At 39.1% G+C, this 27,311-nt stretch overlaps 3 protein-coding genes and 1 non-coding gene across 6 annotated transcripts; 3 read left to right on the top strand and 1 right to left on the bottom strand.

The window, feature by feature from the left end:
* Positions 1-1,261: 1,261 nt before the first annotated feature.
* LOC133796528 (uncharacterized GPI-anchored protein At1g61900) lies at positions 1,262-5,225 on the top strand. Of its 3 annotated transcripts, none has more exons than XM_062234081.1 (8): positions 1,262-1,466; positions 2,211-2,345; positions 2,674-3,531; positions 3,966-4,211; positions 4,308-4,322; positions 4,561-4,701; positions 4,820-4,867; positions 5,026-5,225. In XM_062234081.1, the coding sequence occupies exons 2-8, from the start codon at positions 2,312-2,314 to the stop codon at positions 5,097-5,099; spliced, it is 1,416 nt and encodes a 471-aa protein (XP_062090065.1). In that variant the 5' UTR covers positions 1,262-1,466; positions 2,211-2,311; the 3' UTR covers positions 5,100-5,225. The 3 variants fall into 3 exon arrangements, with proteins under 3 accessions (XP_062090065.1, XP_062090064.1, XP_062090063.1); XM_062234080.1 differs by having other exon boundaries at positions 2,187-2,345; XM_062234079.1 differs by having other exon boundaries at positions 2,162-2,345.
* Positions 5,226-10,652: 5,427 nt separating this feature from the next.
* On the top strand, positions 10,653-11,807 carry LOC133795194 (uncharacterized). The gene has a single exon (XM_062232651.1). It carries the CDS (start codon positions 10,653-10,655, stop codon positions 11,805-11,807), a length of 1,155 nt encoding a protein of 384 aa, XP_062088635.1.
* LOC133798897 (small nucleolar RNA R71) lies at positions 11,148-11,254 on the bottom strand. Its single transcript, XR_009876113.1, has one exon. It is a non-coding gene; the product is annotated as a small nucleolar RNA R71 (small nucleolar RNA).
* A 12,044-nt stretch (positions 11,808-23,851) lies between the features above and the next one.
* LOC133795193 (uncharacterized) lies at positions 23,852-24,994 on the top strand. The gene has a single exon (XM_062232650.1). The coding sequence runs from the start codon at positions 23,852-23,854 to the stop codon at positions 24,992-24,994; it is 1,143 nt and encodes a 380-aa protein (XP_062088634.1).
* The last annotated feature ends 2,317 nt before the right edge of the window (positions 24,995-27,311 follow it).

Genomic DNA, 27,311 nt, shown 5'->3' with positions numbered 1-27,311 from the left:
AAAAATGAACACTACAAATTACATCTTTATTATATATATTATCTAATTTATTATATATATATATATATTATGTATATTAGATACAAAGTTTTATTTATAAAATTTATTAATTATTTTTATTAAATTTGTATTATTGTCATATAAATTTCAAATACATAAACAATATTATATATAAAAGAAGACATAAACATATTAAATAAACAGTTAAACTAAAATATTGTTTATGCTTTTTTAATATATATATATACATAATTTTTTTAATAAAATTAAGATAATATATTATTATTATAATATTTAAATTTATATTAATATAAGTATTAAATATCTAGTCTTGTATTAAATATTATTATAATAATATTTTATAATATTTAAATTCATATTAATATAATTATTAAAAAAATTAGAATTATATATTATTATTATTATAATATTTTATAACATTTAAATTTATATTAATATCTAGTCTTGTATTATATATTATTATAATAATGATATTTTGTAACATTTGAATTTGAATTTATATTAATATAATTATTATATATGTAGTCTTATATTAAATATTATTATAATAATGATATTTTATAATATTTAAATTTATATTAATATAATTAATAAATATTTATTTTTAATTAGTTTTAAATGTATATTCCCATAAATATTTAGAATAAGTTAACAAAATAAATCATTAAAACCAATAATTTCTGATATCTACTCACTTTTTATATAGAAGAGATATATTTGTTTTTTTTTTGATAAATTTGTTAGATTTTAATTTTTTCTATACACTATGATATGTTAGAAAAATGCTAGTACATGAAAAATTAGCAAAATTACTAATTTTTTTCTATAAGTTTTTTTGTTAAAATAAAACAAAAAATAATTATTATTGTTTTTAAAACTAAAACTAAAAAATTTAGTTCTTTCAAAAAATTTCAGACTAAATTACTAACAACAAAAAATTTAAAGGTGTTCTGCGAAAACCCCATATATAATGTTAACATAAAAAGTCTTTTTTTCTTTTCTGAAATGAACGACTACGCACTTAACGATGATACCTTTTTAAAAGGTGCAGTTAACGGTGTTACTTAGACATCTGGGGTTTAGTGCACTTAACGGTGTTAGACATCTGGGGTAAGTTAGTTGAAGGACCAAATTGACAATATATGCAAACTTTAAGGGCTTCTTTTTTAACCCTAAAAAAAGGGACCCGGGTCAATCGGGTCGAGTTGAAAAAGGTAAAGTTAGACTCTCCTGTCGTCCACTTTATCCACCTCTGGTAACTAAAATAAAAAAATAGTCCAAGTCCACCGCCTCGGATTCCAACTACTACTACTCCTCGCCAAACTCCGATTTAGGGTTTCTAAATCGGCCCCTTTTCCGATCGTCCTTAAAATCATGCCAGCTTCTGATTTAATCCATTGGACTTGATTCTAAACCGTGATGCCAGATGAGTTCAATGTCTTCAGGTGAATTTTATGTTATATGTAGTTATTTTACTACGATTATGCTATCTCTTGTTTGGTAGCTGAGAAAGTAAGTACATGATACAAGGAAAAATGTGTGTGAGAGCTTTGTTTAGCATAATGCAAGTATTTGGCTTCGTTGAGCTTGAGCTGTGTTTGTGTATATATTTACACAATATTTTAGTGTATGTAAATCGAGTAAGATGAATCTAGGGATTTTTATTGAGTTTTTTGTTGGTTTTCTTAGCTGATGGATGGATGGAATGTATAATTACAGGGAGAACTAGTGCTGGTAGAGTTTAGGAGTTCTGATCAGTACATACTCTAGTTTCTTTCTTTGATTTTGATAACATAGAACTTTATGGTATTAAAGACTCCCGGTGAATGGTTGGATCTTGATATTTTGGAAAAAGCAGGTGTTTAATAATTTCTAGCAAAATATGAATGATAATAAAAGGTACACTTGAACTTGTGCATAACATGGTTGGGCTCACTGAAACTGCTTAAATTTGCCAGTAAATGCATAATTATAACCTTTTTTTGGGCCAGTAAATGCATAATATAATCTATTGCGAATCTTCCATTATATCTCTTTCAAAAGCAACAATTTAATTTGTCTGAGCAGAATACAGCATGGAATGTTTATTTTCTGCAGCTTGAATTGTTTAATTATCTGCTTTTTTAATTGTTGCTTCCAGTTATACATTTCTCTCCTTACCATAGGCCTAACGCTTGAAGGGGGCACAGGCACCACTGCATGGCTATGAACTATTTTTGGACATATCAGGAATTGCTGCGGGACTCGCTTATGTAAAAAATATCAATGGTACCCGAAGGATAGCGGAGTTATGGACTGTTTTCAAACTATTATTCATTTTAAAGGTAAGTTTAACTTCTGACCATCTAGCCTAAAAGCGTAACATTTCTTCAAGTTGAACATCATTTCAGAAATCCCTCCTTTAAAAACTTATTTTTTCTTCGTAGAACCCCTACCAATGTGGTACTCCATTTTGTATCATATAGTTATTTTAAGTTTTTGACCATAAGCTTCCTGTATTGAATGCATATGATTTATCCATTTTCTAACTGGCATTTCTGCACATGTTTAAGTGCATTATCCTTACTCTTGTGCACTTTTGTTGATGTAATATTTTCATTACCTTCTTTAATATGAGAATTTAAGTGAAAGTTTACTTTTTTATGGTTGCAGGTTCATTGCCGCATTGGCTATTATCATTATTTCTAATATGGATATCCGGTTTTCAGGATGCAGTGGCATTGCAGCCACTGCTTAAGCAAACTAATTTTTCTTCCATGTCAGAGCTAGCAAAACAACCGATTAGTGGATTCTTCGAGCCAATTGAAATATCACCAGCTGTTCTTCCGCATAATCCACATCCTGTTGAATCTTTGCCTCCAATGTACCCGACCTTTCCAACCAGATATAATCCTGTCTTGACTGGAAAATGTCCTGTAAAATATTCTGCATTATCAAGTATCATGGACAAAACAGCATCCGATTGCTCTCAACCTTTGGCAGCACTTGTAGCAAATGTAATATGCTGTCCCCAACTTAACAGTTTAGTCCATATCTTCCAGGGTTTCTCTAGCTTCATCTCTAATAAGTTGGTGTTACAAAACTCAAGTGCTAATTACTGTTTTGAAGATATTATTAATATCTTAGCGAGCAGGGGAGCAAACAGTTCAATTCCCACACTTTGCTCAGTAAAACCATCAAACCTCACCGGTGGGTCTTGCCCAGTGAATGATGTTCTTACATTTGAAAAAACAGTCAATACAAGCAAATTACTGGAGGCTTGCAGCAGTGTGGATCCTCTTAAGGAGTGTTGCAGACCAATTTGTCAGCCCGCAATTATGGAGGCTGCACTTCAGATTTCAGGAAAACAGTTGACAATCAATGAGAACAAGAATGTAGTAGGCGGGTTTTCTCATGGTGATTATCTTAGTGACTGTAAAGGAGTGGTTTATGCATACATTTCGAGGAAATTATCAATGGACACAGCAAATGCCGCATTTCGAATATTATCATCCTGCAAAGTTAACAAAGGTATAGTGTTGGAGTATCCTGAAGTTGTCTACAAAGAAAGACTTGCAATTTTTTTTATTTTCCTTCAACATTTAATTTCTGTTGTCGAATTTTTCCTTTTTCTTTCATATTGTCTTATAAATCATGTCATCGCCTGTATTATATTGTTTTTGTATTTGATGGTCTAAAAGGTTAGATTAATAAATGCAGGATAATGCTACATATTTCATCAGATAATTACATATCATGTTGGAACAGTGCCCCTTAGTGCACTAACTGCTATTTAGTTGTATTTTTATCAGATAATTAAATTTGATTTTATTCTTTAGCTTACTTTTAACTTGTTTTTTTTCTTTCCGTTTAGTAGCCGTGAAATTCATATGTTTGACCTAGTCTTTTTTAAATAATCTTTGTATACTTTTGTCTCTTCTCATTTGGTAGCATTACTTGTGCAGTTTGTCCTTTGGATTTTAAGCAGCCGTCAGAAGTGATCAAAGCATGTCGCAATGTTGCTGCCCCGAGTCCTTCCTGCTGCAGCTCGTTAAATGCTTACATTGCGGGAATACAAAAACAAATGTTGATTACAAATAGACAAGCCATGATCTGTGCAACGGTTTTTGGATCCATGTTGCGGAAAGGAGGGGTTATGACTGATATTTTTGAGCTTTGTGATGTTGACTTGAAAGATTTTAGCATACAAGGTTACTTTCTATGCATGATATTGTTATTCACACTTTTTATTTTTCCTTCCTAAGCTGATGATTTAATTCTTTTTGTTTTTGTGGCTACTGGAGCAGCATATGGACAAGAAGGTATGTTTTGCGTTTCTTCCTCTTTAACCTTTATTGCCCTCTGCCGTGCTTAACTAAGATTTTACTTGCACTTTTTATATAAGTTTGCGCACGTATATAATTTTTACCCTAAAAATAAGAAAATTCCAGGGAGCTTAGTTGGAGCTTTTTTTAGCTGTGGTAATGCTTGGTGCTATGCTAAAGGGTTGACTGACTGTTTTTCTCCGAGTGTTAAGTGTTATTTTTATCTTGACTGCAGGATGTCTCCTTCGAAGCCTGCCTACAGATGTGATATTTGACAATGTAACTGGCTTCAGCTTTACATGTGATTTGAGTGACAATATTGCAGCACCATGGCCTTCATCATCTTCAATGACATCAATTTCCCTTTGTGCACCTGGTAACTTCTCAAAAGAATTGATCTCTTAGTCTCTTGTTTCGTTCTTATGTAAATTTAATTGGTTTAGGTTACTACATATTCACTTATATGCTTACACTTATAGTACTGTGTTTCGCAGAGATGTCGCTGCCTGCATTACCAACCTCGGAGACTTTTAAAAACACCGGTGCATTTCATTGTCCCTTTGAATGCTGCTGTTATTTATGACATCTTGAAAATATTTTAGTTCCAACTTGCATGCTAAGTTGGGAGTTTTGGTATTTTCTTGTGGCCTGACCCTGACCCTGACCCATAAAAATTGATGTTCTTCTGTTGTTGTTGCAGGCTGTGGTGGTGTTGTGGTGGAATTTCTAGTACCCATTTTTTCATTTTTTGTTTTCAGTGCATTTTTGCTCTGAAAGTATTAATCTGAGGGTTGGGATGGTTTATTAGGGGGGGCTTTTTGGAATTGACCTTTGGTGTGGATTTTGCTTGTAAATTTTGAGTAGCCTTTGTCCTTGTATAGCACAAGTTTCTTCCTTTCATCTTCTTTGTTGCTTTCAGAGTCCCACAATTATCACCAAGTGCCACAATTCCAAATGAAAAAAAAAAAAAAACAGAAATTTGATCAAATATGCCTCCCTCCGACCTAACACAGACCTCTAAAGTAAGGATGACTAAAATTGGGTTTTGCGTTGGGTACTTCAATTTTTTCTAAGTTTAAGTAAGATTTCTTTGACTAATCAAAGAGTGCAACTAATTGTAATGGAGTATCTCTGTACTGTAAAATAATAAATAATGCTAGATTTTGTGTAACTTGAAGCAAATTATGACAAGTGATGACCGTTTTGTTAACCAAAATAACCTGAAATTAAAAGCTGTTGGTTTTGCCCCTAAAAAAACTAAGAAAACGTAACATAGAGATAAAATGTTACCTATGTAACCCTATTAATTGAAAAACCTCAAAATTGTTTTATCACATTCTTTAATTCTTTTTTTTTTTTATTAATTTCAATAATTTTATTCTCTTGTTTTCATATATATTTCTCTAAAAAAAATAATGTGTTATTTATGGAAATAAACTCTTATTTTAACAACTTTTTAATTTTTTAATTTAAATATTTAAAATATATATTATTTGTATGTATTTTTAAATATAAAAATAAAAAGATAATAAGAAAAATGCTAGCATAGGTTGAAAAAAAATATTATATATTAACTTTTAATAAAATTAAAGCGTTTTAATCAAATTTTGGGTGCAAATATAATTGGCAGATCTCAAACAACAAATCGCCTTCCTTTAAAGAAAATAAAAACAAATCGCCTTCCTTAGAAGAAAATAAAAACAAATCGCTAAGCCTGGTTATAATGATCTGTTATTTATGTCAAGTTTAAATGATATTTTATGGGTAATAATCTAAAAGCTTTTGTGGACTATAACGCGATGAAACGACGTAAGTGATCAGAGAAACTGAAAGCGTCCCCAGCTCAACTCATCTTGATTTCATCGGAAGTCAAAGAGATGAGCAACGAAGTTCAGACAAGACGGCTCTGGTGTGTTGATGTTATTCAAGAGGACCGTAAGGGCCGGGGAATGCTGAAAGAGCTTCCCGTTTAACAACAACGTTGATACTATAGCCCTATGGGAGTGGTGACCCATAGGAGTAGTCCCTCAACAGCTATACTTGAACGACGGTGGCTCCATACCCTGAAAAAGGAAAAAGAAAAAAAAAAGGATTGTAGTCGATGACTTATGTAAAGCCTGAGGACTTTCATCTAACAGTCCCCAAGGCTAGTTGGACTCTTTTAATCCTCCTCGCTCATAATCCTAGGCTTTTCTCATACACTTAGAGATGGACTTGTGGCCTCCACTACCACCACCTCCGCCTCTAAGCGACTCCGAGAATGAAAACGACTTCTTTAAAGCCCTTAGACTCCATTTAATACACTCTAAAACCACTAGGAGAAACTGATTTCGCAAAAGCTAGACTAAGAATAATGGATGCTACGAAAACAGAGAGAGCCCTCGTGCTTATGTGGATGGGTTGCTTCAATTTCCCAAGACTAGAGAAGGGGATTTTCCTACAAAAGATGAAAAGTGCTTAGCTTCAAATGGGATTACTTGTGTACTTCCTTTGAGCCCCATATACACCATCACCTCTTTTGCGACTGCTAAAGATATTTGGGATTACATAAGTAATCTTGATTCTCAGGATGATTCTCCACCTTTCTATCAGTTGCAACATGAAGAACATGCCTTAGCTTATGGGGAAAATAAAGAAAGAAGTGTGCTACACTATTTATTATTACCGAAGGCTTAGGCTTCTATGGGACCAGCTGAACATGAGGGACCCCTTTCAAAGATAGGGGCTCCGATTCTAAAGGCTCTTGTCGGGAAGAATTTCATATAACATAGAATAGCCTTATTTATAGAGTATAAAGGGGCTCTCTAAAATTTTTATGGGCTTGAGGCCTGAGTTCGAGAATGTTAGATCCTCAATTCAATTTCATTGCCTCCACCAGACATTGAAAGAGCAGTTGCTGATGTGAGATCCGAGGAGACTCGACTTGCTCCCCTTTACTAGGTTGGGTGCTGGGGGTCGATCTTCTATTACTCAGGGTGCTTCAGATCAGGTTCTTGCGGCTGAACATGCTTCGGGACATCGACCCTATGGTCAGAATCTTCAATCTGGAAGCTCCGCTGGTGCATCAGGCCAACGAGACATGTCTGCAATCGCCACTATTGCAAGAAGCCGGGTCACATGATTGCAGACTCTCACAAGCGGCAGAATGCAAACTCTCGTCGACAGTCAGACACAGCTCATCTTGCTGCTCCCCCAGAGACGCCTACTGAATCGGAGACTTCCCAATCCCCTTACTCCATAGGGCCTCTGCTGCATTACTTCTATGATCTTAAGAGTACGCCCACACCCGACACAGATAGTTTTACCCCACGACAGCGGAAGCAGATTCAGAGGTTGAATCCGTCTTGTCATATCTCTTCCTCCTCTGTTACAGGTATTTGCTCCCCCTTACGCTTACAACATAGGGGGCTGCTTACTTTCTTCGGGCGCATCGAAGAATATGACTGGTGATTCTTCACTTCTTTCTTCTCTTCGTTCTCCATCTAAGTTCCTTATTGTTTCAACTGCAAACTCCGAACAATTCCCTCTAGCCAGTCTTGGTACTCTCTCTCGTTATCATCGAATATGTTATGCTCTTTTTCATCTTCTCGCTCTCTCAGTGAATCTTCTTTCCGGCTTGAAAAACAAAAAAAAAAGCTTCTATTCACTTCTCTCCTACCTCCTGTCTTGTACAGGATCATGCGAGAGGCCCTATGGAGTAAGGGGATTGGGAAGGACCGTAGAGTTGGCAAGCTCTCTTTTTTGGAGAAACTTCGTTTACCTCAGTCTTTTGCCTTTTCTGCTGTGTCTGGTGTTGTTCCCTCTACTCCCCTTTTTTTGTTGTGGCATCGTAGATTAGGATAGGACATGTCTGCAGCCCACGTCTTAGATATTTTATTTCTACTGGAATGTTGGGGTCTGTACCTAAACTTGTATGGGTTGCAAGCTGGGAAAAGACTCTTCCCTTCCTTTATTAAATAAGCTCTTTCTACTTCTCCTTTTAATCTAGTGTCCGAAGCCCATCCTGCCCCTATGTTATCGAAAGGAGGATCATCCGTATATGTTATTTTTGACAGAACAATGAAAAAATTGACTAAAATCAAGGTTTTCCGCTCTGATTCTGGGGGGGAATATATCTCCGCTGCCTTCCGAACTCTGCTTGCTTCAACTCACTTCACTTACAAAGCGCTTTCCCAACGATCCTGCCCCCACACTCCTCAGCAGAATGGAGTTGCCGAGCGGAAGCATCGCCATATATTGGAGACAGCTCGCTCTCTCTTGCTCTCCGCTTCTGTCCCTAGTCAATTTTGGGCTGAAGCAGTTCTGACTGCCGTATATTTTTTGAACCGAATACCTTCCTCTGTCATCTCTGGTCTGTCTCTTTTTGAGAGAAGATTTTCTACCCCGCCTGACTATGAAGAGCTTCGAGTCTATCGGGAGAGGATGTGGTAGTAACCTCCGCAGCTTCGTCTAGAGCCGGGCGTCCAGCAGTGTAGGAAGACTCACCCTAGCCACTATAGCGACCCCACCCCCAACTCTAGCGGAGAAGCCCCCTCCATCCACTTCCCCTTTTCCGTGTGCCCAAAAGCCCTATATCCCGGTTTATGAGCCCTTTTCTGATTCCCTCACCCAATCTCATGAGAAGCCTCGGTCTCAGTCCATTCGATCCATTCAGTCAAGCCAGTCGCAAACCGGTCTGTCTGTCAATCAAGGAAGAAAGCTCTAGTTCAAATAGGTAACTGATAAACGAGTTTTAGGCTCGTTTATGGTCCTAGTTTTTAGGCTATTTTTCATTAGTTAGGACTATGTTATTTCGGAATTATGCTCGTTTGTTCTTGTTTCAGGGTGATTAACGTTAAGTGGTACAAATAATGAAAAGGAGCAAAAGTGGAATAAATTTGGGACAGAATTGCGAATTTTGATGGTTCTGTAAGTAGCGCTACAGCGCTACTAAGGGAGCGCCATAGCGCTAGGAAGCAAATTTGAAGAAGTTCGTTTCTGACTTCAGCGCTACAGCGCTGCAACATGAGCGCTACAGCGCTTGGACGCAGTTTTCAGGAGGTGGTTTCTGACTTTAGCGCTACAGCGCTACCATAAGAGCGCTACAGCGCTGGTGCCCAGTTTTTCCCCATTTCAGTTTCTGACTATAGCGCTATAGCGCTACAATGACAGCGCTACAGCGCTGGGTTGCGATTTTTCACCAAGTTAATCACTTCTAGATGGGCAATTGGGTCTTTTCCACTCGAGAATAAAGGGGGGTTTTAAAAGAAGCATAGTGGCGACTGAGAGAGGATTGACCTAGGGAGACGGCTGAAGGCACATGCTAGAGGATTGCGAGCGGACTTGAAGAATTGATCACAGTTTTTCTTCTTTTCTACTTTAAATTTCTGTATTTTGGATGCTTTTAATTTCTCCTATGGTTATTATGGATTTAATCATGAACTAAACTATTAGTCTAGGGTTTTAATGGATTCTCCTGAACCTTTATTTTAAATTAATGCAAGTTTTATGATTTCAATTTTATCTTGTGATTTATTCAATTTGTTTCTAATGTTTGTGAATGATTGATCACCATTAACATGAAATATATGATTTTGATTCGAAATCTGAAAAGTGAGAATTGAATATGCTGTAATTGAATAAACATAGATTTCATATTAGGACGAGAGTACCTGTGTGGTCTGTGTAGTTTTAGGGTTGTTAATCTTAATGCCTATCTTATGTTTATTTATCACAGAGATGTAGGAAATTTGCATAAGATTGAGACTTATATATCCTAATACGAATATAAGTTATTAATGTTGACCTGCTATCACAAGAGAATAATTGAATAGTAAGATTTGTGTTAAGGAGAATTAAAGAGGATGGTTGATGAAATTAATTGCCCTAGTTTTTAATCCATTGAATTTTCGTAACGTTATTTGTTTTTCAGTTATTGAAGTTAATTTTAGACTTTTGTTTTACAATTTTAGTTAATTCTTGTGACTCAATTATTGTCAGCCAAATAGAAATAGGAATTAAGTTTGGGTACTTAGTATACAGTCCTCGTGGGAACGATCTCACTTACTCTTTATTACTTGTTACGATTACGTGCACTTGCGTATCGATTTTACATAACAAGTTTTTGGCGCCGTTGCCGGGGACTGTTTTTACTAATATCAAGAAAGTAATTCTTTTTCTAATTTGGTTACCTTTCTTACCATTCTCATTCTAGTTTTCTGTTGCACTTTGTGATTTCAGGTACTCATATAGTTTATGCGACGACAGGGGTCTGAGTCAAGGGTGCCTGTTGATCCGGAAATTGAGAAAACCTGCAGAAGAAATCGGAAACAGAAAAGGGTAGAAAAAATGGCTCAAAACAGAGGTAATGGGGGGATCGACAACATTGCCCATGGTAACGATGAGAATAGAAATTCTGGGATAGCAGCGGATAATGTTGGAGGAATAGGAGTTGCACCAGTTCAGCAACCAATGCAAAGAAGTTTGCGGGACTATGTGCTACCTACTGTAACGGGGGCACAGTCGTGCATTAGACCTCCAACGGTTGAGGCTAATAATTTTGAAATTAAGCCTGCTATTTTGCAAATGGTACAATCATCAGTTCAGTTCGGGGGATTGCCAACGGAAGACCCAAACTTACATCTGGCTAATTTCCTAGAGCTCTGCGCCACATTCAAGATGAATGGAGTGACAAACGATGCAGTGAGGTTGAGACTTTTCCCGTTTTCATTGAGGGACCGAGCAAAGAGTTGGCTTATTTCTCTGGAAGCCAATTCTATAACAACATGGGAGGAGCTGACTCAAAAATTTTTAGCAAAATTTTTCCCACCATCGCTGTCGGCAAGGTATAGAGGTGAAATCAACAATTTTCACCAAAAAGATGGTGAATCGTTGTATGATGCGTGGGAGAGGTTTAAGGAGCTGTTGAGAAAATGTCCCCATCATGGAATCGAAAAATGGATGCTAGTCCATATTTTTTACAATGGTTTGTGTGGTACTACTCGCACAATCATAGATGCAGCGTCTGGAGGAGCGTTCATGAGTAAAAGCGCCAACCAAGCTTATGATCTGTTGGAGGAAATGGCCATGAATAACTATCAATGGCCATCAGAAAGAGAAACCAATAAGAAGGTGGCTGGAGTGCATGAATTGGATGCCATTTCAATGTTGTCAGCTCAAGTGGCAACTTTAACTAAACAGTTACAGCAGAATAACATTCATGCTCAGGCTCCAGTGATGCAAATGCAGATAATTTGTGAGTTATGTGGGGGGCCTCATTTATTTGAACAATGCACGAATAGAGATTTTAACAATATGCCTATGGAGCAAGTGCAAGCAATAGGGAACTTCCCAAGACCTTCCAACAACCCATATTCCATGAATTACAATCCAGGGTGGCGAAATCACCCAAACTTCTCATGGACAACTGGGCAGGGCAGTCAGCAACAGTTTCAACAGAATCAACCGCAGTATCCTCGACCTCCTCCTGGGTTTTATCAGTAGCAACCAGTAAGACCTACACCGCAACAGATGCAAGCAAAGCAAGACGGTCAGGCCGATGTGTTGACTCAGTTTATGACTGAAACGAGATCATCAATTCGGAGCTTGGAAACGCAAATTGGACAGTTGGCTACGCTTATGTCAAACCGAGCTCAAGGGAACTTGCCAAGCACTACTGAGGTGAATCCAAAAGGGAATCCTAACGAACAGTGTCAGGCGATTACTTTGAGGAGTGGAACAGTGTTGGAGGGAACAAATGTGGAAAAGAGCGTCGAGCAGAAGCAAGATCAACAGGCACCCACTGAAGAGGACAAGAAGACTTGTGAAGAGAGGGTTAAAGAGATTCCGCCAGCAAGAGAAGTGGTACCTCCGGTGTCTATAGATCATCACAGAAAAATTCCATTTCCACAGAGACTCCAAAAGAACCGTCTTGACAAGCAGTTTGCAAAGTTCTTAGAGGTATTCAAGAGGCTGCATATCAACATTCCCTTCGCAGAAGCATTAGAGCAGATGCCCAGTTACGTTAAATTTATGAAAGATATTTTATCAAAGAAGAGAAAGATGGAGGATTACGAAACCGTGGCATTGACCGAAGAGTGCAGTGCTATTTTGCAGAGGAAGCTTCCACAGAAGTTGAGAGATCCTGGAAGTTTCACAATCCCATGCACAATTGGTAACTTTGAGTGTAAACATGCACTATGTGATTTAGGAGCCAGCATAAATCTCATGCCTCTATCGGTATTCAAAAGACTAGGTTTGGGTGAGGCAAAGCCAACAACTGTTACACTACAGTTGGCCGATAGATCACGGGCTCATCCGAGGGGGATTATTGAAGATGTGCTAGTGAAGGTCGACAAATTCATTTTCCCTGCAGATTTTATTGTGCTAGACATGGAGGAGGATGCAAATGTCCCAATTATTCTTGGGCGACCATTCCTAGCAACAGGACAAGCTCTAATAGATGTGCAAAAGGGAGAGCTGAAACTCAGAGTTGAGGGGGACGAGGTGGTGTTTAGTGTCTTCAAAGCAATGACGTACCCGATGGCTAGTGACAGTTGCTACAGTGTGGATGTGATAGATAAGACAGTTTTGAAAAGAAGGGTCAGTAGTGATGCTTTAGAGGCAGTGTTGACTGGTGGGGAGGAAGATGAAGATGATGAAGAGATGAAAGAATATGTAAAATGGATTAACTCTTACCACCCGTATACAAAGAAATTTGAAGAGTTGGCAGAGGCCACTGATCGACCATTAACTTCCATTCAACAGCCACCGAAATTGGAATTAAAGGCTCTTCCTGAGCATTTGTGTTATGCGTTCTTAGGGGAGAATGAGACCTTGCCAGTAATTGTTTCAGCTGATCTCTCAAAAACTGAATTGGAGAAATTGTTGAGGGTTTTACGAGATCATAAAATGGCCATTGGATGGACATTGGCGGATATTAGAGGAATAAGTCCTTCGACAGTAATGCATCGAATTTTAGTGGAGGCAGAAACCAAGCCATCTATAGAGGCTCAAAGGAGGCTCAATCCAGCTATGAAGGATGTTGTACTTGAGCAGATTTTGAAATGGTTGGACGTCGGGGTGATTTACCCAATTTCTGATAGTGCTTGGGTGAGTCCAGTGCAGGTGGTGCCAAAGAAGGGTGGAATGACAGTAGTCAAGAATGAAAACAACGAGTTAATTTCAACTCGAACTGTGACCGGGTGGCGCATATGCATCGACTATCGTAAGTTAAATAAGGCTACACGAAAAGATCACTTCCCACTTCCTTTTGTTGACCAGATGTTGGATAGGTTGGCAGGAAATAAGTATTATTGCTTTTTAGATGGTTACTCAGGTTATCATCAAATTGCCATCGCGCCAGAGGACCAAGAGAAAACGACATTTACATGTCCCTATGGCACGTTCGCTTTCAGGAGAATGCCATTCGGGTTATGTAATGCACCAGCAACATTCCAACGGTGCATGATGGCTATATTTTCAGATATGGTGGAAAGGAGCATTGAGATTTTTATGGATGATTTTTCGGTCTTTGGCTCTTCCTTTGATCTGTGTTTGGGTAATCTGAAAAATGTATTATACCGGTGTGAAAAAGCAAATTTGGTGTTAAACTGGGAAAAATGTCACTTCATGGTTAAGGAGGGAATAGTACTTGGGCACAGAATATCTAGTAAAGGTATTGAGGTGGATCGAGCCAAAATCTCAGTAATAGAAAATCTTCCCCCACCAGTGTCAGTAAAAGGAGTACGAAGTTTTCTTGGGCATGCTGGATTTTATAGAAGATTTATCAAAGATTTTTCAAAAATTGCCAAGCCTCTTTCGACCTTGTTAATGAATGGAATAAAGTTTGATTTTAATGAAGATTGTTTGAAAGCTTTCAGAAAGTTAAAGGAGAAGTTGATATCTGCACCGATTGTTGCCACACCAAATTGGGACCTTCCATTCGAATTGATGTGTGATGCCAGTGACTATGCGGTTGGGGCTGTCTTGGGTCAGAGAATTGATAGGGTCTTTTATACAATTTATTATGCAAGCAGAACAATGAATGAAGCTCAATTGAACTATGCCACCACTGAAAAGGAGCTGCTTGCAATAGTATTTGCAGTTGATAAGTTTAGACCCTATCTCGTTGGAAATAAGGTAATAGTGTACACTGATCATTCGGCCATTAAGTACCTCATGACAAAGAAGGATGCAAAGCCTCGATTGATACGGTGGATATTGTTGTTACAAGAGTTTGATATTGAGATCAGAGATAAAAAAGGAACAGAGAATTCGGTGGCAGATCATTTATCAAGGTTGGAGGTTGAAGAGACACCGAGTGATAAAAAAGTACAGATAGATGACAGTTTCCCCGATGAGCAATTGTTTGCTATTAGAGGAGAGGTGATTGTCCCGTGGTATGCTGATTATGTGAATTTCTTGGCGGCTAACATAGTTCCTTCGGAGATGTCTAGACAACAGCTTAAGAAGTTTTATTCTGAAGTAAAACACTATTATTGGGAAGAACCGATTCTCTACAAACATTGTGCCGATCAGATCATTCGTCGTTGTGTGCCTGAAGAGGAAATGCAATCCATATTGTCTCACTGTCACACGTTGCAATGTGGAGGGCATTTTGGGGGAAATAGGACAGCAGCCAAGGTACTTCAATCGGGATTCTTTTGGCCTAGTCTTTTTAAAGACGCTCATAATTTTGTCAAGGCATGTGATCGTTGCCAACGCACTGGTAACATCACAAGGAGGAATGAAATTCCTTTGACCGGAATTTTGGAAGTGGAACTTTTCGATGTCTGGGGAATTGACTTCATGGGACCTTTTCCGTCATCATACAACAATCTTTATATATTGCTAGCTGTCGATTATGTATCTAAGTGGGTTGAAGCAGCGGCAACACCAGCTAATGACGGTAAAACGGTTCTCAATTTCCTTCAGAAATATATTTTTACTCGGTTTGGAACTCCTAGAGCTATAGTCAGTGATGAAGGGAGCCATTTCTGCAATAAGCAATTTGATGCATTGTTGTCTAAATACGGTGTAAGACATCGAACTGCTTTGCCCTATCACCCTCAAAGCAATGGCCAAGCAGAAATCTCAAATAGGGAAGTGAAGAGTATTTTAGAAAAAACGGTGCAAAGCTCGAGGAAAGATTGGTCCAAAAGACTTGATGATGCATTATGGGCGTATCGGACAGCTTTCAAAACTCCAATTGGTATGTCGCCATATAGATTGGTTTTCGGTAAGGCGTGCCATTTACCAGTAGAGTTAGAGCACCGAGCATATTGGGCAATGCAGAAGCTAAACATGGACATGACTGCCGCGGGGGAAAAGAGAATGTTGCAGTTGAATGAGTTAGAGGAATTCCGGAATGAGGCCTATGAAAATGCGAAAATCTACAAGGAACGAACTAAAGCATGGCATGATAAGAATCTTGTACAAAAGGAATTTCAACCGGGGCAGCAGGTGTTATTATTTAATTCAAGATTAAAGCTCTTCCCAGGAAAACTGAAATCTAGATGGTCCGGGCCGTATACAATTGTGAAAGTATTTCCATATGGAGCAGTAGAAGTATGCAGCGAGAAGAGTGGAACCTTTAAAGTGAATGGGCAGAGACTTAAGCCATACTTGGGAGGTCCCTATGATCAAGCCAAGTCGGTAATTATTTTGCGTCCTCAGTGATGAGGAATCCAGCGTCCGGCTAAATGACGTTAAAGACAGCGCTTTGAGAAGGCAGTTCTCAGTTGTAAATTTTATTTGGTTTTAAACAATGATGGGATTTTGTATTTAGTTGTTATTTTTATTTTTTATTTTCATGTATTGTTGAACCGTGAAAATCGTGAAAAAAAAAAAAATGAAAAAAAAAATGAAAAAAAGATGAATGGGGTGATTTCAGGAGCTGTAGCGCTACAGCGCTACACTTAGAGCGCTATAGCGCTATTCTCAGAAAAGAACAGGTCATTCGGGGTTCAACCAGCGCTGTTAAACAAGCGCTATAGCGCTGGTTCCAGAGGCAAACATCCCAAATCGCGTATGAGCGCTATAGCGCTACCCATATAGCGCTATAGCGCTAGGCCCAGAATTTTTTTTAAAAATCAGAAAGGTGCGATTTTCTTCCTCATTTCCTCATCTTTCTTCTTCTTCATTCCTATTTTCTTATTCCCATCTTCTCCATAACCTCCATAGCTTTTCCATTGAAATTTTTTTTCCCAGAAATTTCTTCCCACACTCTCCATCTTTCCTTCATTTCTTCTCTTATTTCCTTCTTTCTTCCCTTTCTTTCCAACCTACTTCAATTTTTGCCCCAAATCTATTTTTGAAACCCTAGAAATTCATTGACCTAAGTTCTTGCAAAAAGAGGAAATTCTGAAGGGGGCATTCACATTCAAGCTTCAGGGAATCAATTGCAAAGGTTTGGTAAGTGGTTTTCTTCCCTTTCCTCCCCCGTTTTGTTTGTTGTGATATTTGGGATTGGCTGGCCGTGATTGATTGAAGAGGGAGAATCCTTTCTGTGGCTTGGGTTTGGGGATTTTAGTTGATTTGCTTGAAAGGTTGAATATTGTTACTGTTTGTGGAAAGGAAAATGGTCCATTAATAGGGGAGGTGCTGTCAAAATTTTGCCTTGTGGTTTGGTGATAATAGAGATAATGGCACCCAAGAGTAGAGCGGGTAGAAACAAGGGAAAGGGGCAAGCTTCTGCGTCTCAACCAAGGGAAGACAGTTCTGAGCATGAGTATGATGAGACTCGATTTATCAATTTCAAGGCTCAGGAATGGTATGAGAAATTTGTCAGGAAGCCTTTGATATCCGAGAGGGAAGTGGAATTTCAATCTGAACCGTTTGCTCATCCGATTTTTGAACGGGTTCGGGTGAATCTCATGAATAGGAAATGGGGCGATTTTGTAACAAGGCTGGCTCAGGCTAATGTGTCGATGGTGTATGAGTTTTATGCCAACTTACGAGATAAACACAATGACACAGTCTTTGTTCGAGGGAAACGTGTGCCGTTCACAGCTGAAGCGATTAATAAGGTGTTCAAAGCCCCGAATATAAAGCAGGAGGAGGAGGAATATGCCCAGTTCTTAAATGGTTCTATAGATTTTGAGGCTGTGGCTGATAAACTGTGCTTTGAAGGTGCTCCTTGGAATTTATCTGGCAGCCTCCCTAAAAGTATAGCCTCATGTCAGCTTAACATGGAGGCACGATTTTGGGCGTTTTTTGTGTGTGCTCGATTCATGCCTGTTAGTCATGTATCTGATATGACTAAAGATCGAGCCTTGTTGATGTACGCATTGATGCAGGGGATGAGTGTTAATCCGGGTATTTGGATTAAGGCTAACATCAATTTCATTGAAAAAGGGCACACTACTGGCGGTTTAGCCCATGGATCAGTCATCACAATGTTGTGCTGTAAGGCTGGTGTCCCAGAGTTCGTTACTGATATCTATCATTCGCTGCAGCAACCATTATCCATTAATTTGATGAATGACTATCCGGAGCCTTCTTTATATGTGCCACAAGCAAGAAAAAAAGGAAAGCGGCGTGTGGAAGCTGTTGTGGAGGAGGAAGATGAACCAGTTTTATTGAGTGGTGGTAGCAATTCAAGCTTGCAGCAAGTCAATGAGAAGTTGGACTATCTAATCCAACAGAATCAATATGTGGTTCAGCAGCAGCATATGATGAATCAGTACTTGGGCCAGCGGTATGATTATGAAGTGAGTCATGTGGCTCAATTAAACAATTTGGTGAACCGCTGGTCGCTAGATGATTCAGATCGCACGTATTTTGCTCCACCTCCACCTTATCCACCGTACTCTCCGTTTTACAATCCTCCGCCAGCCCCGTCCTTTACTGGTTTTCCTGCACCTGAACCAGCGCCATCTCAGCCTTTTGAAGGTCCTTCTTTCCACCCACCACCACCGCCATACTGACGTGGCTGGTCAGGTAAGTTCTCTTCCCTTGTTCTTTTCTTTATCACATTGGGGACAAGGTGCATTTTTAGTTTGGGGGAGAGTTTGTTTTGTTTTGTTTTTGTTTTGTTAGTCTTTTGTTTGATTTTCTGTGTTGTGTAGTGTAATTGTTAAACCATCATTCGTGTCTGTTGCTGCTTTGTTCTTGCTCATGAAAAGGAAATTGAATTCAACTGTGTGCTTGGTTCAATTGGTTTAGAGTTTAATTTAAAGGTTTTGTGGGAAATTTTTAATATGTTTTGAAAATGCAACATTTTGGAGTTTATTATATATGTTGGACTAGGGTTGGTGGTATGATAATTTGAATTCGATAGAACTTGCATTGTTTGGCCTTTGAGGCGAAATCCTTGATGACATGTGTTTAGAAAAGTGATTTAGGCAATTTTATTGGATCGATTGTGCCTTTCAAGCCAACCTTTATTTAATTATCCTTAGTCACTCATTTTGAGCTTTAACTTGGTTTTTATTCTTGATCATACTATTTAAGCCTAAATTTCCTAACGTCATTATTTTGTTTTCCTTTTCCTTTGTTATCATAAGCATATAATCTATGGGAAAGAAGACTGAAAAATAGTAAGGAATGTAGTATGATTGTACCAAAAGAAGAGAGAGAGAAGTCTTCGAGAAAATTTAAAAAAAAAAAAAAAGAATCTCTTTGTCACACTCCTCGATTATATATAGATATGGAAAATCTTTAGTTTGGGGGAGTGTGATTCAAAAATTAAAAAAAAAAAAAAAAAAAAACACACACACAAAGAGACAATGAAAAGTGTTGTAATATTTCTCTCTAATTTTATAAAAGGGTGATTTTTGGTGTGGCAAAGAAAAAAACGAGTTGGTTTTAAGGTTTTATGCTTATGGTAACGATTGAGCTTAAATGACAATTTTATCTACCCCTGCCTAAGCCTAGCTATAACCTATGAAAGTCCTTTTGATTTCAAAACACATGTTATTGACATTAGTGGAGAAGGTCAAAGCATATTGAAGAGTTGGTTTGTGGAATTGTTTGGAATGAGTTGAGCACATATGTTAGAGTCCAAGTGTTGTTGCTATTTTCGTGATATATTATTAATTTCCCTAATTGAACTTTATAAATTGGACTTTAAGGCAATTGAGTTGAAATTCTGGTTACTACAATTGCAATTGAGATTTCATGAGTTTTGGCAAAGTAGTGTAGATGGTAATGATGGTTTAGCTTGTTCATTTGTGTTTGTTTTGTTAGTTTAACTTAGTATTTACTCGAGGGCGAGTAAAGATTTAGTTTGGGGGAGTTTGATAAACGAGTTTTAGGCTCGTTTATGGTCCTAGTTTTTAGGCTATTTTTCATTAGTTAGGACTATGTTATTTCGGAATTATGCTCGTTTGTTCTTGTTTCAGGGTGATTAACGTTAAGTGGTACAAATAATGAAAAGGAGCAAAAGTGGAATAAATTTGGGACAGAATTGCGAATTTTGATGGTTCTGTAAGTAGCGCTACAGCGCTACTAAGGGAGCGCCATAGCGCTAGGAAGCAAATTTGAAGAAGTTCGTTTCTGACTTCAGCGCTACAGCGCTGCAACATGAGCGCTACAGCGCTTGGACGCAGTTTTCAGGAGGTGGTTTCTGACTTTAGCGCTACAGCGCTACCATAAGAGCGCTACAGCGCTGGTGCCCAGTTTTTCCCCATTTCAGTTTCTGACTATAGCGCTATAGCGCTACAATGACAGCGCTACAGCGCTGGGTTGCGATTTTTCACCAAGTTAATCACTTCTAGATGGGCAATTGGGTCTTTTCCACTCGAGAATAAAGGGGGGTTTTAAAAGAAGCATAGTGGCGACTGAGAGAGGATTGACCTAGGGAGACGGCTGAAGGCACATGCTAGAGGATTGCGAGCGGACTTGAAGAATTGATCACAGTTTTTCTTCTTTTCTACTTTAAATTTCTGTATTTTGGATGCTTTTAATTTCTCCTATGGTTATTATGGATTTAATCATGAACTAAACTATTAGTCTAGGGTTTTAATGGATTCTCCTGAACCTTTATTTTAAATTAATGCAAGTTTTATGATTTCAATTTTATCTTGTGATTTATTCAATTTGTTTCTAATGTTTGTGAATGATTGATCACCATTAACATGAAATATATGATTTTGATTCGAAATCTGAAAAGTGAGAATTGAATATGCTGTAATTGAATAAACATAGATTTCATATTAGGACGAGAGTACCTGTGTGGTCTGTGTAGTTTTAGGGTTGTTAATCTTAATGCCTATCTTATGTTTATTTATCACAGAGATGTAGGAAATTTGCATAAGATTGAGACTTATATATCCTAATACGAATATAAGTTATTAATGTTGACCTGCTATCACAAGAGAATAATTGAATAGTAAGATTTGTGTTAAGGAGAATTAAAGAGGATGGTTGATGAAATTAATTGCCCTAGTTTTTAATCCATTGAATTTTCGTAACGTTATTTGTTTTTCAGTTATTGAAGTTAATTTTAGACTTTTGTTTTACAATTTTAGTTAATTCTTGTGACTCAATTATTGTCAGCCAAATAGAAATAGGAATTAAGTTTGGGTACTTAGTATACAGTCCTCGTGGGAACGATCTCACTTACTCTTTATTACTTGTTACGATTACGTGCACTTGCGTATCGATTTTACATAACAGTAACCCACGAAGGAAGACGGGCAAATGGTATCAAGCTAGTACGGTACCGCTTTGATTCAACTAGTAGCGAAGGTGCCAATTGGTATCATTCCAATAGCTGTCCATTCCCATCGGGATGTGCTAAACTGCTTTCGGTTTTCGCTTTATGCTTGATAGTTTCCTTTCTAGGGCATATAAAGTTTTGTATCATACGAGATAGTGGTGACCCATAGGAGTAGTCCCTCAACAGCTATACTTGAACGACGGTGGCTCCATACCCTGAAAAAGGGATTCTAGGGGGGTTTTCAACCCCCCTAGATTGTTCAGTGGAGCTACTTGTTACCTTTCATAAAAGGTAACTTATTACCCTACTGTTGTTTAAAAGCGTAGCTTTAAACGATTGAAGTTTGAAAGCCTCTTCGAGTCTTTCATCATGAAGTATTTCAAACTCAAGATTTGGTTACTAAAAAGTTGCCTTAGCATAAGTCTTAGGAATAAAATCATAACTCCTTTTGAAGAAGGAAAGAGAAAGAAGACTATAGAGAAGACTATAGAGAGGTCTCCCCTTACTCTCTTTCCTATCGGAAAGAGCGGGGAGTTCTATGAATAGTTACGAAAGGTAATGAAGGGGGAAAGCCCTATTTTCATGTCAATGCGCATTGCATTCAAGGGAGTACTCAACACCTTAACAGCCCTTAGCTACTATTATGACCTATTATGACCTATTTAGAAGGACTATAACGCGATGAAACGACGTAAGTGATCAGTTTCTCTGATCACTTACGTCGTTTCATCGCGTTATAGTCCTTCTAACGAATCATGTGATTGGAATAAACTTGTAATGAGTTCCAGCAAGGAAACAAGTGAGTGAACTACGGGTGTAGGACACGAACGATAGGGGGTTCGGGGGGATGTGCCCCCTGAAAGAAACTAGGTTGGGAATGAAGGAACGGACTCCGGGGGCTCTCCCATAGCACTAAAGCGGAGGGAGAGACCTAGAGAGGGAGTGACTGAATGACCCAATGTATCGCAGACCGAAGGGACTCCTGGGTAGGGGTCCCGAGGGATGCATTGGCACTGTTGTAGTTTTAGTACTAACTACTATTATTCCCTTGCTTCTTTATAGATAGAGTATTAATACTTACCTTACTCGTATGGTAAGTAAACTAAGGTTGTTGTTAACTGTAGCTAAGGGCTGTTAAGGTGTTGAGTACCCCCTTGAATGCAATGCGCATTGACATGAAAATAGGGCTTTCCCCCTTCATTACCTTTCGTAACTATTCATAGAACTCCCCGCTCTTTCCGATAGGAAAGAGAGTAAGGGGAGACCTCTCTATAGTCTTCTTTCTCTTTCCTTCTTCAAAAGGAGTTATGATTTTATTCCTAAGACTTATGCTAAGGCAACTTTTTAGTAACCAAATCTTGAGTTTGAAATACTTCATGATGAAAGACTCGAAGAGGCTTTCAAACTTCAATCGTTTAAAGCTACGCTTTTAAACAACAGTAGGGTAATAAGTTACCTTTTATGAAAGGTAACAAGTAGCTCCACTGAACAATCTAGGGGACACTCTGACTACGAGGGCTTCCTCTCACTCTGATTCACCTCCCCTGGGGATTGTTAAGGGGTTGAAAACCCCCATAAGTCTTAGGAATAAAATCATAACTCCTTTTGAAGAAGGAAAGAGAAAGAAGACTATAGAGAAGACTATAGAGAGGTCTCCCCTTACTCTCTTTCCTATCGGAAAGAGCGGGGAGTTCTATGAATAGTTACGAAAGGTAATGAAGGGGGAACTCTTGCTCAACTCAACCAGACGACACAGTCTCAACCACCCTTGTTTTGGACCTTAGTTAGATCAAAAGAAGTGCTCCCGGGCTTTTCTAGATAGATGGCAAGGAGAGAAATTCCCCAAGGTTGCAACATTTGGATATGGATATGAAAGGCAGGGCACTCTCACTCTATTGCTAATGCAATAAATTCATCACAAACCTCCACCAAGGAACGAGACCTATATGTGTGGACAGGCGGCGGGAGCAAGTAAGTCCTGTACCAATTCGGTCAGTCACTCCGGTGAATCTGTCCCATCGGTGGGGACAAGGCAAGGCTTTCGATTGATTGTATCTTTGAAGTTGCTTACGAACCTGTTCATTCTGTATTGTAGTGCGAGTTCAAAGAAGGAATGAGAGATTCACGTAAGAAAGCGAGCAGTGTTCACGTGTTTTGTTTCATCTCGCTTTGATGCTGGGGAGATCCATAGATCTGGATAGAGTCTCGCTCATAGATAGAGGAAGAGTACGCGCGCTAGCGCGCTACAGCTTACGCAGGTGATCGGATCAGATAGCCCTTCGGGCAACCAACCAAACCCGGCACATCAAATTCCGATCAACAACTTAGAGGTATGGCTGAGTGGCTTAAGGCATTGGTTTGCTAAATCGACATACAAGAAAGATTGTATCATGGGTTCGAATCCCATTTCCTCCGGCACGGAAGTGGAACAGGCGGGCGAAATTACGTGAGAGAAAGAACCTCTTGGTGGAGTCCCCCGGAGGACAGAATAGCACTACTTAGTTACTAGACCGCGTACGGGATCCCAAATCGGCATATGAGGTGCTCCCACATGAATTTGACCACCTCCTGTTGCTTTGGGAAGAGGTCCCACTATGTCCATCCCCCACATAGCAAATGGCCACGGGCTCGAAATCGGATGGAGTTCTTCCGCCGGTGAGTGTATCATCTTCGAGTGTCGCTGGCACTTATCACATTTGCGGACATACCTTCGGGCATCTGCCTGCATATATGGCTAAAAGTACCCTTGAGATATAGCTTTATGCGCCTTCCTCCCGAGTGATCCCCGCATTCCCCTGCGTGTATTTATGCCATAACCAACTCGGCTTGGTCTGGGTGAAGTTGAGGTGAGGTCCTCCGAAGGAGACTAAATAGTACATCCGGGATGTTGATAGGTGTACGGGTATTCACCACTAGGGTTGATAATAGTCAAATTGATGAATTCTGGGAGAAATTTATGCACATATTATCGAGGAGTGATTGTGTAGGTGCCGAGACTATATCACAACCAGGATTGTATCAGGAATCCGTTTTTAACATGCTTCATGAGCATAAGAATCAAGAATTTAGCGAGGATATGTTAATGAAATTACAGTTAAAGATAGAGGATAATAACGAGTTCTCAGAGATGAATCTACGTTATCTGTCACCAGATATAGTTCAAATTCTTATAAAGAAGGATAAACCCACAGCCAGGGAATACCTAAAGAGTACTGGTTTCCTAACAGAGGAAGAGCAACTATTAATTAATAAATTTCACCATTACACGTTGGAGGCTATCATTGTTCATGTACTTAGCACTTTCTACGACTGTCAGAATGACCTACCTGCTATTCGCACTGCCACTCTGATAGAGCAGATAGATATACATGTTAGATATATGGCATCAATATTTGGTGTTAATACAATGATGGTTCCATCAGATCAATCAGTGGTTAAATCTATCAAAAATGAGGCTGAGGATCAAATCAAAGCTAAAAGAAAGAGTAAAGTATCAAATTTCTCGTTCGGTGTGTTATTGTTAGAATTCTTAGTTGATAGAGAGATTATTACTATTGATAGTACCATTAATTATGAGAATAATGATGTTATTAATAAACATGGTAAACGTTATAAACGTATGAACTCGTTTGCAATATGCAATTTCAATATGGGGATCCTCCCCGTGAAGCTCAATCTACCCATGGTATGTAAACCTAAACAATGGTGTCCTGTAAATAATACAATTAAGAAAGATTTATCTATAACGGATCTGCAAGGTGGGTACTTGAGTAAGCCTATAAGCGAAATATACAATACTAAACTTTATAAAACGCTTCCTCGGTATAAGTTGTTTTCGTCACGAGATATAGAGCACTTTTCTATTAAATTAAATGAGGATTACCTGAGCTTGTGTGATATCATGAATGCTTTGCAGGATCAAGCATTTACCATTAACAAGGATCAATTTCTTTTTATTCATAGACATTATGACCTATTTATAAAGCATAAGCTATCACCATCAACAGGCTCTCCAACTCGTTCGTAACCTCATTGGCTTGGATTCGTCTCCGTCCCAACTCTCTTCCCTTCGCGTACTCGTATGTCCTTTTCCCACTCCCCTCGCTCTACAAATAGGTATGATGACCAGTAAGAGGAAGCAACATAGTCATATTAGCCAGAGCACCCTAAACCGGCAACAACACGACCACCCAAAGCAATAGGAATAGAGAACGGGACTCGATTGAACGTATCAATATACATTTCCTTTCCGTCAACTAAAGTCTGTTCGTTTCCTCCTGAGTAAGGTAAGTATTAATACTCTATCTATAAAGAAGCAAGGGAATAATAGTAGTTAGTACTAAAACTACAACAGTGCCAATGCATCCCTCGGGACCCCTACCCAGGAGTCCCTTCGGTCTGCGATACATTGGGTCATTCAGTCACTCCCTCTCTAGGTCTCTCCCTCCGCTTTAGTGCTATGGGAGAGCCCCCGGAGTCCGTTCCTTCATTCCCAACCTAGTTTCTTTCAGGGGGCACATCCCCCCGAACCCCCTATCGTTCGTGTCCTACACCCGTAGTTCACTCACTTGTTTCCTTGCTTGAACTCATTACAAGTTTATTCCAATCACATGATTCGTTAGAAGGACTATAACGCGATGAAACGACGTAAGTGATAAGAGAAACTGAAAGCGTCCCCAGCTCAACTCATCTTGATTTCATCGGAAGTCAAAGAGATGAGCAACGAAGTTCAGACAAGACGGCTCTGGTGTGTTGATGTTATTCAAGAGGACCGTAAGGGCCGGGGAGTGCTGAAAGAGCTTCCCGTTTAACAACAACGTTGATACTATAGCCCTATGGGAGTGGTGACCCATAGGAGTAGTCCCTCAACAGCTATACTTGAACGACGGTGGCTCCATACCCTGAAAAAGGGATTCTAGGGGGGTTTTCAACCCCTTAACAATCCCCAGGGGAGGTGAATCAGAGTGAGAGGAAGCCCTCGTAGTCAGAGTGTCCCCTAGATTGTTCAGTGGAGCTACTTGTTACCTTTCATAAAAGGTAACTTATTACCCTACTGTTGTTTAAAAGCGTAGCTTTAAACGATTGAAGTTTGAAAGCCTCTTCGAGTCTTTCATCATGAAGTATTTCAAACTCAAGATTTGGTTACTAAAAAGTTGCCTTAGCATAAGTCTTAGGAATAAAATCATAACTCCTTTTGAAGAAGGAAAGAGAAAGAAGACTATAGAGAAGACTATAGAGAGGTCTCCCCTTACTCTCTTTCCTATCGGAAAGAGCGGGGAGTTCTATGAATAGTTACGAAAGGTAATGAAGGGGGAAAGCCCTATTTTCATGTCAATGCGCATTGCATTCAAGGGGGTACTCAACACCTTAACAGCCCTTAGCTATAGTTAACAACAACCTTAGTTTACTTACAGTACGAGTAAGGTAAGTATTAATACTCTATCTATAAAGAAGCAAGGGAATAATAGTAGTTAGTACTAAAACTACAACAGTGCCAATGCATCCCTCGGGACCCCTACCCAGGAGTCCCTTCGGTCTGCGATACATTGGGTCATTCAGTCACTCCCTCTCTAGGTCTCTCCCTCCGCTTTAGTGCTATGGGAGAGCCCCCGGAGTCCGTTCCTTCATTCCCAACCTAGTTTCTTTCAGGGGGCACATCCCCCCGAACCCCCTATCGTTCGTGTCCTACACCCGTAGTTCACTCACTTGTTTCCTTGCTTGAACTCATTACAAGTTTATTCCAATCACATGATTCGTTAGAAGGACTATAACGCGATGAAATGACGTAAGTGATCAGAGAAACTGAAAGCGTCCCCAGCTCAACTCATCTTGATTTCATTGAAAGTCAAAGAGATGAGCAACGAAGTTCAGACAAGACGGCTTTGGTGTGTTGATGTTATTCAAGAGGACCGTAAGGGCCGGGGAATGCTGAAAGAGCTTCCCGTTTAACAACAACGTTGATACTATAGCCCTATGGGAGTGGTGACCCATAGGAGTAGTCCCTCAACAGCTATACTTGAACGACGGTGGCTCCATACCCTGAAAAAGGGATTCTAGGGGGGTTTTCAACCCCTATAGTAGCTTATCGTAGCTAACAGATGATCTTCACCAAATTGGGTCAGAATGTAGCCCGATCCGAACGCAATTAGATGTCTCAATACTGACTACCTACCCGGACCCGGGCCGGAAAGGGGTAAATATAGCCCAAAGAATTATGGCCCTACACCGAGAAGCTATTTGTAAGGGACTCTCTTAGTCTCAAGTTGATTTGGGGTTGTGCTCAATAACTGCCGTCCCATCCCTCATTAAATTGCGAGTACAAAACGTTTGGTAAACCGTATTTA

Source organism: Humulus lupulus, chromosome 8 (assembly GCF_963169125.1).
Source record: "Humulus lupulus chromosome 8, drHumLupu1.1, whole genome shotgun sequence".
In the NCBI taxonomy this organism is placed as follows: domain Eukaryota; kingdom Viridiplantae; phylum Streptophyta; class Magnoliopsida; order Rosales; family Cannabaceae; genus Humulus; species Humulus lupulus.
The sequence above is the reverse complement of the archived record's forward strand: the minus strand, read 5'-3'. Positions and strand labels throughout refer to the sequence as shown.

Bases quoted from the DNA above. Each gene is read 5' to 3' on its own strand.
- LOC133795193 (XM_062232650.1), top strand. From the start codon at position 23,852: ATGTTGATAGGTGTACGGGTATTCACCACTAGGGTTGATAATAGTCAA.
- LOC133795194 (XM_062232651.1), top strand. From the start codon at position 10,653: ATGGCTCAAAACAGAGGTAATGGGGGGATCGACAACATTGCCCATGGT.
- LOC133796528 (XM_062234081.1), top strand. From the start codon at position 2,312: ATGGACTGTTTTCAAACTATTATTCATTTTAAAG. The intron at 3,532-3,965 runs GTATAGTGTTGG...TTACTTGTGCAG, and splicing joins ATCCTGCAAAGTTAACAAAG to TTTGTCCTTTGGATTTTAAG. The intron at 4,702-4,819 runs GTAACTTCTCAA...TGTGTTTCGCAG, and splicing joins AATTTCCCTTTGTGCACCTG to AGATGTCGCTGCCTGCATTA.